At 41.0% G+C, this 14,542-nt stretch overlaps 1 protein-coding gene across 1 annotated transcript in view; it reads right to left on the minus strand.

The window, feature by feature from the left end:
* The window catches only part of LOC141174072 (uncharacterized), a 369,120-nt gene that overhangs the window by 243,532 nt on the left and 111,046 nt on the right, over positions 1 to 14,542 (minus strand). Inside the window, exons 8-9 of the mRNA XM_073658713.1 lie at positions 6,588 to 6,739; positions 5,333 to 5,471 (exon numbers count right to left, since the gene is read on the minus strand). Coding sequence (XP_073514814.1) covers positions 5,333 to 5,471; positions 6,588 to 6,739 — 291 coding nt within the window. The remainder of the gene's footprint in view (positions 1 to 5,332; positions 5,472 to 6,587; positions 6,740 to 14,542) is intronic.

The following is a 14,542-nucleotide window of genomic DNA, read 5'->3' on the forward strand; positions in this document are numbered from 1 at the left end:
GACTAATAGAACAAATCCCACACACAGCTAGAAGCCCAAATATTTTTTCAGAGGTAGATGCAGATAAAAATTATGTTTAATTTGCAACCTGATGGAGGTCAGTATAGATGGACTAATAGAGAAAGTCCCACACACTGCTAGAAGGCCAAATATTTTTTCAGAGCTAGATGCAGATAAAAATTATTTTTAATTTGCAACCTGATGGAGGTCAGTATAGATGGACTAATAGAGAAAGTCCCACACACTACTAGAAGGCCAAATATTTTTTCAGAGCTAGATGCAGAAAAAAATTATATTCAGTTTGCAACCTGATGGAGGTCAGTAAAGATGGACTAATAGAACAAGTCCCACACAGAGCTAGAAGCCCAAATATTTTTTCAGAGGTAGATGCAGATAAAAATTATTTTTAATTTGCAACCTGATGGAGGTCAGTATAGATGGACTAATAGAGAAAGTCCCACACACTGCTAGAAGGCCAAATATTTTTTCAGAGCTAGATGCAGATAAAAATTATTTTTAATTTGCAACCTGATGGAGGTCAGTATAGATGGACTAATAGAGAAAGTCCCACACACTGCTAGAAGGCCAACTATTTTTTCAGAGCTAGATGCAGAAAAAAATTATATTCAGTTTGCAACCTGATGGAGGTCTGTATAGATGGATTAATAGAACAAGTCCCACACACAGCTAGAAGCCCAATATTTTTTCAGAGGTAGATGCAGAAAAAAAATATATTCAGTTTGCAACCTGATGGAGGTCTGTATAGATGGATTAATAGAACAAGTCCCACACACAGCTAGAAGCCCAAATATTTTTTCAGAGGTAGATGCAGATAAAAATTATTTTTAATTTGCAACCTGATGGAGGTCAGTATTGATGGACTAATAGAGAAAGTCCCACACACTGCTAGAAGGCCAAATATTTTTTCAGAGCTAGATGCAGATAAAAATTATTTTTAATTTGCAACCTGATGGAGGTCAGTATAGATGGACTAATAGAGAAAGTCCCACACACTGCTAGAAGGCCAACTATTTTTTCAGAGCTAGATGCAGAAAAAAATTATATTCAGTTTGCAACCTGATGGAGGTCTGTATAGATGGATTAATAGAACAAGTCCCACACACAGCTAGAAGCCCAATATTTTTTCAGAGGTAGATGCAGAAAAAAAATATATTCAGTTTGCAACCTGATGGAGGTCTGTATAGATGGATTAATAGAACAAGTCCTACACACAGCTAAAAGCCCAATATTTTTTCAGAGGTAGATGCAGATAAAAATTATTTTTAATTTGCAACCTGATGGAGGTCAGTATAGATGGACTAATAGAGAAAGTCCCACACACTGGTAGAAGGCCAAATATTTTTTCAGAGGTAGATGCAGATAAAAATTATTTTTAATTTGCAACCTGATGGAGGTCAGTATAGATGGACTAATAGAGAAAGTCCCACACACTGCTAGAAGGCCAAATATTTTTTCAGAGCTAGATGCAGATAAAAATTATTTTTAATTTGCAACCTGATGGAGGTCAGTATAGATGGACTAATAGAGAAAGTCCCACACACTGCTAGAAGGCCAAATACTTTTTAAGAGCTAGATGCAGATAAAAATTATTTTAATTTGCAACCTGATGGAGGTCAGTATAGATGGACTAATAGAGAAAGTCCCACACACTGCTAGAAGGCCAAATATTTTTTCAGAGCTAGATGCAGATAAAAATTATTTTTAATTTGCAACCTGATGGAGGTCAGTATAGATGGACTAATAGAGAAAGTCCCACACATTGCTAGAAGGCCAAATATTTTTTCAGAGCTAGATGCAGATAAAAATTATTTTTAATTTGCAACCTGATGGTCGTCAGTATAGATGGACTAATAGAGAAAGTCCCACACACTGCTAGAAGGCCAAATATTTTTTCAGAGCTAGATGCAGAAAAAAATTATATTCAGTTTGCAACCTGATGGAGGTCAGTATAGATGGACTAATAGAACAAGTCCCACACACAGCTAGAAGCCCAAATATTTTTTCAGAGGTAGATGCAGATAAAAATTATTTTTAATTTGCAACCTGATGGAGGTCAGTATAGATGGACTAATAGAGAAAGTCCCACACACTGCTAGAAGGCCAAATATTTTTTCAGAGCTAGATGCAGATAAAAATTATTTTTAATTTGCAACCTGATGGAGGTCGGTATAGATGGACTAATAGAGAAAGTCCCACACACTGCTAGAAGGCCAAATATTTTTTCAGAGCTAGATGCAGAAAAAAATTATATTCAGTTTGCAACCTGATGGAGGTCAGTATAGATGGACTAATAGAACAAGTCCCACACACTGCTAGAAGCCCAAATATTTTTTCAGAGGTAGATGCAGATAAAAATTATTTTTAATTTGCAACCTGATGGAGGTCAGTATAGATGGACTAATAGAGAAAGTCCCACACACTGCTAGAAGGCCAAATATTTTTTCAGAGCTAGATGCAGATAAAAATTATTTTTAATTTGCAACCTGATGGAGGTCAGTATAGATGGACTAATAGAGAAAGTCCCACACACTGCTAGAAGGCCAACTATATTTTCAGCGCTAGATGCAGAAAAAAATTATATTCAGTTTGCAACCTGATGGAGGTCTGTATAGATGGATTAATAGAACAAGTCCCACACACAGCTAGAAGCCCAATATTTTTTCAGAGGTAGATGCAGAAAAAAAATATATTCAGTTTGCAACCTGATGGAGGTCTGTATAGATGGATTAATAGAACAAGTCCCACACACAGCAAGAAGCCCAATATTTTTTTCAGAGGTATATGCAGAAAAAAAAATATTCAGTTTGCAACCTGATGGAGGTCAGTATAGAAGGACTAATAGAGAAAGTCCCACACACTGCTAGAAGGCCAAATATTTTTTCAGAGCTAGATGCAGAAAAAAATTATATTCAGTTTGCAACCTGATGGAGGTCAGTATAGATGGACTAATAGAACAAGTCCCACACACAGCTAAAAGCCCAAATATTTTTTCAGAGGTAGATGCAGATAAAAATTATTTTTAATTTGCAACCTGATGGAGGTCAGTATAGATGGACTAATAGAGAAAGTCCCACACACTGCTAGAAGGACAAATATTTTTTCAGAGCTAGATGCAGAAAAAAATTATATTCAGTTTGCAACCTGATGGAGGTCAGTTTAGATGGACTAATAGAACAAGTCCCACACACTGCTAGAAGCCCAAATATTTTTTCAGAGCTAGATGTAGAAAAAAATTATATTCAATTTGCAACCTGATGGAGGTCAGTATAGATGGACTAATAGAATGATGCTATGCCCAAAAGGTTTTACTTCACTAGGTGCAGTAAAAAAATTGGTATTCTATACACAGGTGGTGTAGCTTGCAACACAGATAGGCTACTCCACTGACTAACACACTCTGCAATAGGCCAAAAAGGATTAGCTTTGCTAGATTCAGCCAAATGCTGTGAAAAAAACTTGCACAGCACTGGCACAGACCTGCCTGGCAAAAACTGATAGGAACTGATGTAACCTAGTCCTGAAAAGGACTGCAATTACAATTAGTCTTTACTCCCACAATCTATCTATTTAAGAGCACAGACCTGCCTGATAAAAGTCGTAGGAAATGCTGTAACCTAGTTCTTAAAAGGACTGCAATCACAACTATTCCCTACTCCCAAGCTATCTGTATATTTGTGCGAAAATTGGCTTGAAATTAACAAGGTATAGCGCACACAGCAACAGCGGTGCCGTCTAACACGCAGCTGCAGCAGTGAGAAAATGGTGGCGACGGGGAAAATGGCTTGGTCTTATAGGGCAAGGACATGTGACATATACTGCCAATGACACATGCCCTTGCTTGTGTGAAAAACAGCAGTTCGCTCCGTGTGTGCGCTGCTGATAGGCTGACAGACTGCACCTCCCCACTGCCAATGCGGGAAAGAGAAAAAAAAATGGAGATCTTCATTATTCCTGCAGAGATCCATCCCCTGCCCCTCCCCCCACCCCGCTGTACACTCACACTGCGTATTAACATTAATTTTCATCATTACTGAGAAAAAATCCAGTTATGATTTTGGTGCACAAACAGTTATCGAACATAACCTCGAACAGCCGAATTTTTCTCAAATCGTTCGTGTTCGCCGAATGGCTCGAACACCGCCCAAAACAGCTCGAATTTGAGATTGGCGAACAGTTCGAGTAGAACAACGCTCATCTCTAGTACGGGCCCATAGACTAACATTGGTCCGACTGCGATGCAATGTTTTGCTGGATCGCACTTGGACTGATAATATGGTCGTCTGCACCTACACATAAGCTGTGCCATTAATAATAATGGTATCATCCTTCTAAAAGGATCTCAAGAATGATTCATAGTATTATTGTTATGCAGCAAAGTTGTGAGATGGTAATTCAGTATGAGCACAATTTAGGGACATTTACCAACCCTATAGGATTTACAATTATTCAAATATATCAATCTGTAAAAATAGCAAAAATTGCACCAAATTTATCAAAATAGTTTGCATGGTTTAATTTATTTAGCAAAACTAAAGGCAAGTGTAGATAAGTCATTTGACTAATGTACATATAAGCCAAAATTTTGTGACAAAATGTATATCTAAAGTATCTGTGTTTAATAAACATAATAATTAGTGATGGGTGAGCGTGTTCGGCACTGCTCGATACTCGATCAAGCTTCGGAGTGCTCGATGACGTATTGAGCAGTTCCGAGTGTTGTGTGGTACTCGAGTGCTCTAGTCCTCGTAAGAAGCTTATTTGAATCATCTGAGTCATGCGCCACACTGAATGCAGGCACCAAGGGACTCCTCTGTCAGCCTGACTCTTTGTATGCTGTAGAACTCAGGGGACAGAGAGAGAGATGGAAAAATTCTTGAGTTTTACATTCACTTACATTATGTTCACTACTCAAGTAGAGCACGTCAGAGCGTCCGAGTACGTGATTCGAGTACCGCGCACTCGAGTATTTCAGTGCTCAATCAACACTAATAATAATTTATCTTTATTTATGTAGCAGAAATCAAATTGCTCACTAAAAACACTCCAGAACTACTAGGTTTAGCCAACTTTTATCTGTATGATCAGTATTCATCTGTATGATTAGCTTTATGCATTATACATTATTATTTTACTTATTTATTATTAATGTATTTATATATACATAAATACATTCAGAAATAAAATAATCACAAGTCAAGTTGTAGTCTACCTCTTATACATTTTTTGACAAAATTCTTACATTTTTGTTCACACCAGCATAAAAAAATTAAAAAAACAGTCCAACTGAATCCAATTGTTATTTAGACAATACCTGTGCCAGGATATATTGGCATTCTCCATTAAAGAGATAGAGTTTTCCATCAAAGGTGATATAATGTCCATTCCCGTAAACAGTGCAAGTTGCTAAACAAGTATTGCTTGTACATTCCCATCTTCTTTTCTCGCAAACGCTGTAAAACAATAAAAGTAATATACCTTCCCGAAAATGTCTTTTTCATTAGTTAGATGTAATTCTGCAGAACAAAAATAATTGTAATAATTTGTAAACTTGTCTAAAAGTAACAACTGTCTTTATTGCCTTAAAAATGTTGACATTTCTAGAAAGTGTGAGGAACGGCAGTATCTTGGCAGTTTCATGATGTGTGGCTCGCGGCTGTCTGGCAACTTTTGGATCCAATACATTAAACATGAAATTTAAAAAAAAAGAAAAAACTTTGGATTTTTTTCAAACCTTCGAAAACATAATTAATTGTGATCGAAAAATTTGGACATGTGCACAGCCCCATTGAATAACATTGATCCAAGTGCGATCCAATGCTTTGACGGATCGCACTCAGACCAAAACTACGGCCGTCTGCATGAGCCATATAACTAGCTAGAATTCTCACTGGGCATCTCATGTTTTAACATCACAGATACAGATTTCTCAGGTCTCTTTAAAGCTCCTGTGACATTTCTGGTACTGACACATTATGAAGGAGGAAATGCTGATAATTGCATATCTGTTTAATGAGCACTGATGGTGTCTCAAGAACTTTTTAAAATGTAATTTTTAAAATGTAAAACATGAAAATATATATTTTTTGCCTAAACACAAGGTAAATGTGTTATCTTTAACTTTTAGCCTTTTAGAGATCATTTCATCTTCGACTTGCTGAAATGTTCACAATAAGAGTAATTTTGACCAGGGGTGCCCAAACTTTTACATGCCACTGAAGTTCCTATGTGGATTTTTCTGGGATTTTTATTTTATTTTTATTGATACCTCCATTAAACATTTCCAGTTGTTGTTTATTTCTGTAAATAAAGTACTGGAATTCTTTTGACTTTTGTTTCTATACTTTTGTGTACATTTGGGGACCTGTGGTAAAGGGTTCCAATGAGAAAGGCACCACAACAACATGCCGTCATAGTTATAGCCTCAAAATAAAGTTACCTAATTTGTAAAAATTATATATATATTTATCATACAAACCTGATTTAAATAATACATCAGATTTTCATAATAGTTTTCCTCTCTTTGCAATCCCACAATAATATTATCAAAAGCTGTAAGCTACACATACCAGGTGTTACACTTGACTTGGATCTCCTGTCCTGAGCTATACATAGCTCCATTGTGTATGCATGGACAGTTATCTTCTGTAATGCATCCTCCATGGTCATTAGATACAAGTCCAGGTGGACAGACACAGCCTGGCATACACGTAGTGGCATACTGGGGAATTCAAACAGAACAATTGCAAATAATTGTAAAAGTTTAATATTTATTTTTTGGAAAAAGGCAATATAGACAATATATTTAGATTTAATAACTGCTGATGTCTTAAAAATGTTAACATTTCTAGAAAGTGTGAAGAATGGCATGAAGATTATCTTGGCAATTCCATGGAGTTTAGGTTATCTATTGGATCTCACCCAACATTGTGAGAAAATTTTATTCTATGGGAAGCTTTTAAGTTTTGAGATTTAAGGTTATTCTTTTCTGTAATGACAGTTATATACTTATTTCAGAAAACTTTTCTTTTTCTTTTTAAAGATCTCTACTTGCAATCATTCGATAAGCACTTTCATTGTTTACTTCCAGTGGCCATGTAAGAATCCTACAAATGTTCACACAAGTTCATCATGTGGCCACTACAGATTTGTATCCAAATGTTCTGCCTTTTAGATCATCAGTGATTTGGAATGCTAGTCTCTACTAGTGTTGAGCCACCCCCGTAGTGTTCGGGTTCGGTTCGGTTCGTCGAACACCGGGATGTTCGAGGAACTGTTCGTCGAACTGTTCGTCGAACACCTTAGAACACCGTCGAACACCGTTAAAACCAATGGCAGGCAAACAAAAACACATAGAAACACATAGAAAACATCTGCAAAGGTGTCCAAAAGCTGACAAACTGCTCAGAAGACACTCTCTTTAAAAAAGCCGGCCGGCAAATTCAGCAGCGGCATACACCGGTACCCGACAATTTAGACAAGAAGGAATAGAGCATCACACATAGATTAGATAGATAGAAACATGTCAGTCACACATATAAGAAGCACAGTGACAGTGTTGGTTACTGCACTTGTCATTTAGTGTAAAGGATTTATTAAAAAAAAAAAAAGTGTTTTCATGCACCGTCTCTTTAAAAAAGCCGGCCGGCAATTCAGCAGCGGTACCCGACAATTTAGAACAGAAAGAATAGAGCTTCACACATAGATAAGATAGATAGAAACATGTCAGTCACATATATAATAAGTACAGGCACAGTGTTGCTTACTGTACTTGTCATTTAGTGTAAAGGATTTATTTAAAAAAATAATAGTGTTTTCATGCACTGTCTCTTTAAAAAAGCCGGCCGGCAATTCAGCACCGGTACCCGACAATTTAGAACAGAAAGATAGAGCATCACACATAGATTAGATAGATAGAAACATGTCAGTCACATTTATAATAAGTACAGTGACAGTGTTGGTTACTGTACTTGTCATTTAGTGTTAAAATAAAGGATTTATTAAAATAAAAATTGGCGTGGGGATCCCCCATAATTTTAGGCTCTAGCGAAGGTTAAGCAGACGGCTGGGGCAGATGTTTGAAGCCTCGGAAGGGGGTAATACCCACGGAGCTTACCAGGCTACTAATATCAGCCCCCAGCTGAATACTTAGCCTTTACTAGCTATTAAAATGGGGGACCCCCCCAAAAAAATGACGTGGGGTCCCACCTATTTTAATAGCTAGCAAAGGCTAGGCAGACAGCTGGGGGCTGATATTAATAGCTCAGGAAGGGTGCCATGAATATTGGCCCCCTCCCAGGCTAGAAACACCAGCCGTCAGCCGCCCCAGAAATGGCGCATCCATAGGATGCGCCAATTCTGGCACTTAGCCTCGCTCTTCCCACTGCCCTGTAGTGGTGGCAGTGGGGTAATAGGGCTGGGGTTGATGTCAGCTTATAATGCCAGCTGACATCAAGCCCAGGTTAGTAATGGAGAGGCGTCTATAAGACACCCCCATTACTAACCCCATAGTCAAAGTTAAAAAAAACACAAACACCCAGAATAAAGTCCTTTAATTGAAATAAACACACAATTCTTTATTGTTCTAAATTAAACTATACTTACCGTCACGCCCATTCCAGCTGAAGCCAACGATCTGTAATAAAAATAAAATAATAAACCAACATCATCCTTACCTTTCCATGGTTCCCAGGACAGCTCCAGCTCTGCTACATCGAGATGACTGGCTGGACCGCAGCAGAACGCTGCCATCCAGCCTGTCATCCCGCAGACACTGAGAAGCGCAGGCATGCTTGCACTCCTCAGTGTCTCGCTGTGACGGCATCCAGATGAGCCGAGTTCATGTCCAATGAACTCGGCTCACCTCATGCACGTCACTTACAGCGTGGGAGAATTCTCACGCTGAAGCGCTGAGTGCAGGAGAATTTTCCCACGCTGTCAGTGAGGTGCATGAGGTGAGCTGAGTTCATTGGACATGAGCTCACCTCATGCACGTCACTGACAGCGTGGGAGAATTCTCCTGCACTCAGCACTTCAGCGTGAGAATTTTCCCACGCTGTCAGTGACGTGCATGAGGTGAGCCGAGTTCATTGGACATGACCTCGGCTCATCTGGATGCCGTCACAGAGAGACACTGAGAAGCGCAAGCATGCCTGCTCTTCTCAGTGTCTGCGGGATGACAGGCTGGATGGCAGCTTTCTGCTGCGGTCCAGCCTGTCATCTCGATATAGCAGAGCTGAAGCTGTCGTGGGAACCATGGAAAGGTAAGGATGAGGTTGGTTTATTATTTTTCTTTTATTGCAGGAGATCGTTGGCTTCAGCTGGAATGGGCGTGATGGTAAGTATGGTTTAATTTAGAACAATAAAGAATTGTGTGTTTATTTCAATTAAAGGACTTTATTCTGGGTGTTGTGTTTTTTTTAAATACTTTACTAGAAATTCATGGTGGTCATGTCTAATACTGGCGTGACCCCATGAATTTTGGGCTTGGGGCCAGCTGATAATACCAAGCTGGCCCTAACCCCTTTATTACCCAGTGAGCCACCGCACGAGGGCCCTGGATGAGTTGGGTACAGCGCCAGAAGATGGCGCTTCTATGAACGCGCCATTTTCCGGGGTGGCTGCGGACTGCAATTTGCAGCGGGGGGGCCCAGAAAGCTTGGGCCTCCCTGCGCTGCAGATTCCAGCCCCCAGCTGCCTAGTTGTACCTGGCTGGACACAAAAATAGGGCGAAGCCCCATGTATTTTTTTTTTAATTATTTCATGAAATTCATGAAATAATTAAGAAAAAAAGGCCTTCCCTATATTGTTGTGTCCGGCCAGGTACAAATAGTCAGCTGGTGGTTGGGGGCAGCCCGTTCCTGCCTGCTGTACCTGGCTGGACACAAATATAGTGCGAAGCCCCACTTCAATTTTTTTTAATTATTTCATGAAATTCATGAAATAATTAAGAAAAAAAGGCCTTCCCTATATTGTTGTGTTCGGCCAAGTACAAATAGTCAGCTGGTGGTTGGGGGCAGCCCGTTCCTGCCTGCTGTACCTGGCTGGACACAAATATAGTGCGAAGCCCCACTTCAATTTTTTTTAATTATTTCATGAAATTCATGAAATAATTAAGAAAAAAAGGCCTTCCCTATATTGTTGTGTCCGGCCAGGTACAAATAGGCAGCTGGTGGTTGGGGGCAGCCCGTTCCTGCCTGCTGCACCTGACTGGACACAAATATAGTGCGAAGCCCCACGTCAATTTTTTTTTATTTATGAAATAATTAAAAAAAAATTGACGTGGGGCTTCGCACTATATTTGTGTCCAGTCAGGTGCAGCAGGCAGGAACGGGCTGCCCCCAACCACCAGCTGCCTATTTGTACCTGGCCGGACACAACAATATAGGGAAGCCCTTTTTTTCTTAATTATTTCATGAAATAATTTAAAGAAAATTGACGTGGGGCTTCGCCCTGTTTTTGTGTCCAGCCAGGTACAACTAGGCAGCTGGGGGCTGGAATCCGCAGCGCAGGGAGGCCCAAGCTTTCTGGGCCACCCCCGCAGCAAATTGCAGTCCGCAGCCACCCCGGAAAATGGCGCGTTCATAGAAGCGCCATCTTCTGGCGCTGTACCCAACTCATCCAGGGCCCTGATGCGGTGGCTCACTGGGTAATAAAGGGGTTAGGGCCAGCTTGGCATTATCAGCTGGCCCTAAGCCCGAAATTCATGGGGTCACGCCAATATTAGACATGACCACCATGAATTTCTAGTAAAGTATTTAAAAAAAACACAACACCCAGAAAAAAGTCCTTTAATTGAAATAAACACACAATTCTTTATTGTTCTAAATTAAACCATACTTACCGTCACGCCCATTCCAGCTGAAGCCAACGATCTCCTGAAATAAAAGAAAAATAATAAAGCAACATCATCCTTACCTTTCCATGGTTCCCATGACAGCTTCAGCTCTGCTACATCGAGATGACAGGCTGGACCGCAGCAGAACGCTGCCATCCAGCCTGTCATCCCGCAGACACTGAGAATCTCAGGCTTGCTTGCGCTCCACAGTGTCTCTCTGTGAGGGCATCCAGATGAGCCGAGTTAATGTCCAATGAACTCGGCTCACCTCATGCATGTCACTGACAGCGTGGGAAAATTCTCCTGCACTCAGCGCTTCAGCATGGGAGAATTCTCACACTGAAGCGCTGAGTGCAGGAGAATTCTCCCACGCTGTCAGTGACGTGCAGGAGGTGAGCTGAGTTCATTGGACATGAGCTCACCTTATGCACGTCACTGACAGCGTGGGAAAATTCTCCTGCACTCAGCGCTTCAGCGTGGGAGAATTCTCACGCTGAAGCGCTCAGTGCAGGAGAATTCTCCCACGCTGTCAGTGACGTGCAGGAGGTGAGCTGAGTTCATTGGACATGAGCTCACCTTATGCACGTCACTGACAGCGTGGGAGAATTCTCCTGCACTCAGCGCTTCAGCGTGAGAATTTTCCCACGCTGTCAGTGACGTGCATGAGGTGAGCCGAGTTCATTGGACATGAACTCGGCTCATCTGGATGCCGTCACAGAGAGACGCTGAGGAGCGCAAGCAAGCCTGCGCTTCTCAGTGTCTGCGGGATGACAGGCTGGATGGCAGCTTTCTGCTGCGGTCTAGCCTGTCATCTCGATGTAGCAGAGCTGAAGCTGTCGTGGGAACCATGGGAAGGTAAGGATTATGTTGCTTTATTATTTTCTTTTATTGCAGGGGATCGTTGGCTTCAGCTGGAATGGGCGTGATTGTAAGTATGGTTTAATTTAGAACAATAAAGAATTGTGTCTTTATTTCAATTAAAGGACTTTATTCTGGGTGTTTGTGTTTTTTTTTAACTTTGACTATGGTGTTAGTAATGGGGGTGTCTTATAGACGCCTCTCCATTACTAACCTGGGCTTGATGTCAGCTGGCATTATAAGCTGACATCAACCCCAGCCCTATTACCCCACTGCCACCGCTACAGGGCAGTGGGAAGAGCGAGGCTAAGTGCCAGAATTGGCGCATCCTATGGATGTGCCATTTCTGGGGCGGCTGACGGCTGGTGTTTCTAGCCTGGGAGGGGGCCAATATTCATGGCACCCTTCCTGGGCTAGTAATATTAGCCCCCAGCTGTCTGCCTAGCCTTTGCTAGCTATTAAAATAGGTGGGACCCCACGTCAATTTTTTGGGGGGTCCCCCATTTTAATAGCTAGTAAAGGCTAGGCATTCAGCTGGGGGCTGATATTAGTAGCCTGGGAAGCTCCGTGGGTATTACCCCTTCCCAGGCTTCAAACATCTGCCCCAGCCGTCTGCTTAACCTCCGCTAGAGACTAAAATTATGGGGGATCCCACGCCAATTTTTTTTTAAATAAATCCTTTATTTTAACCCTAAATGACAAGTACAGTAATCAACACTGTCACTGTGCTTCATATATATGTGACTGACATGTTTCTATCTATCTAATCTATGTGTGATGCTCTATTGCTTCCATTCTAAATTGTCGGGTACCGCTGCTGAATTGCCGGCCGGCTTTTTTAAAGAGACGGTGCATGAAAACACTATTATTTTATTTAATAAATCCTTTACACTAAATGGCAAGTACAGTAATCAACACTGTCACTGTACTTCTTATATATGTGACTGACATGTTTCTATCTATCTAATCTATGTGTGATTCTCTATTCCTTCTATTCTAAATTGTCGGGTACCGCTGCTGAATTGCCGGCCGGCTTTTTTAAAGAGACGGTGCATGAAAACACTAATATTTTTTTTTATAAATCCTTTACACTAAATGACAAGTACAGTAATCAACACTGTCACTGTACTTCATATATATGTGACTGACATGTTTCTATCTATCTAATCTATGTGTGAAGCTCTATTCTTTCGGTTCTAAATTGTCGGGTACCGGTGTACGCCGCTGCTGAATTGCCGGCTTTTCATGTTTCACTGTGAGCACAGTTCCCATCGATTTGGGCAATCACTCTAATGCCACAACCACCATGGCTGTGGCATTACAGCGAGTGGCAGACAATCCCTGCATGATTGGTGCTCTAAATAGTGCCAGACATGCAGGACACGCTTTTGGTGCACGAACAGTTATCGAACATAACCTCGAACAGCCGAATTTTTTGCAAATCGTTTGGGTTCGTCGAACAACTCGAACACCGCCCAAAACAGCTCGAATTTGAGATTGGCGAACAGTTCTAGTCGAACACCGCTCATCTCTATTCTCTACCTCCTCTCTGGAGCTCTGCATTTTCAGATTGAAGATACCAGATAAAAAGAAGGGTAGGTTCAACCATCACTTATTAACCCTAATGTCATATTTAACCTCCATTAGGTGCATTTGATGCCCTTCTTGGATTGATTAACCAGTATTCTGACCCAGCTTTTTCCTTGTCCTTGTTTTGAAACATCCCCTAACACTCCAAGCTGATTTGATTTGGGACACTTTGCCAATTATTGCACCTGAACTTTAGGACCCTGACTTGGCAATTGCTTACTATGCTTTTGGATTAGATTTGTCCTTAAAATGATCTTCTGGTTCTTATTTCAACCCTTTGTTTTTTTTCCATCAGCTTGCTCTACCAGCCTACAACTACTCTCCAGTCATAAATTGTGGCAAAGAACAGAATCCTGTATAAGCATTCAAGGGTGATAACTAGTGATGAGTGAACGTACTCGCCACTACTCGGTACTCACCCGAGCATCATGGTGCTTGACAAGTTCGGCGAGTATTTTCGGTTTGCTTGGGCGGGAGCTCGGGTCCCCGCCCTGCATGTTTGGCACTCTTTAGAGAGCCAATTAACATGCAGGGTTTGCTTGCCAAGCACTGTAATGCCAAAGCCATGTTGGTTATGACATTACAGTGATTGGCTGGCTGCATACCGTCAACAGGTCTAATTAAGACCCGGAGACACTAGGTTCATCACAGTCTACCCCGGAAAGAAGCAGAGTAGAGAGAGATGCTGCTGCATGAGGGAGAGAGTTGCTTATTTATTAGTTGGTGTAGGTATTCCACAACATATCTATATATCCAACTAAACTAACAGTCCTTCTGAGGACTAATCCAGCTGAATACAGTACAGACCAAAAGTTTGGACACACCTTCTCATTTAAAGATTTTTCTGTATTTTCATGACTATGAAAATTGTACATTTACACTGAAGGCATCAAAACTATGAATTAACACATGTGGAATTTTATACTTAGCAAAAAAGTGTGAAACCACTGAAAATATGTCTTATATTCTAGGTTATTCAAAGTAGCCACTAGAGATGAGCGGTGTTCGACTAGAACTGTTCGCCAATCTCAAATTCGAGCTGTTTTGGGCGGTGTTCGAGTTGTTCGACGAACCCGAACGATTTGCAAAAAATTCGGCTGTTCGAGGTTATGTTCGATAAATGTTCGTGCACCAAAAGCGTGTCCTGCATGTCTGGCACTATTTAGAGCACCAATCATGCAGGGATTGTCTGCCACTCACTGTAATGCCACAGCCATGGTGGTTGTGGCATTAGAGTGA

The sequence above is a fragment of the Phyllobates terribilis genome, unplaced genomic scaffold (assembly GCF_046119375.1).
Source record: "Phyllobates terribilis strain yellow unplaced genomic scaffold, ASM4611937v1 Scaffold_13__5_contigs__length_258822181, whole genome shotgun sequence".
In the NCBI taxonomy this organism is placed as follows: domain Eukaryota; kingdom Metazoa; phylum Chordata; class Amphibia; order Anura; family Dendrobatidae; genus Phyllobates; species Phyllobates terribilis.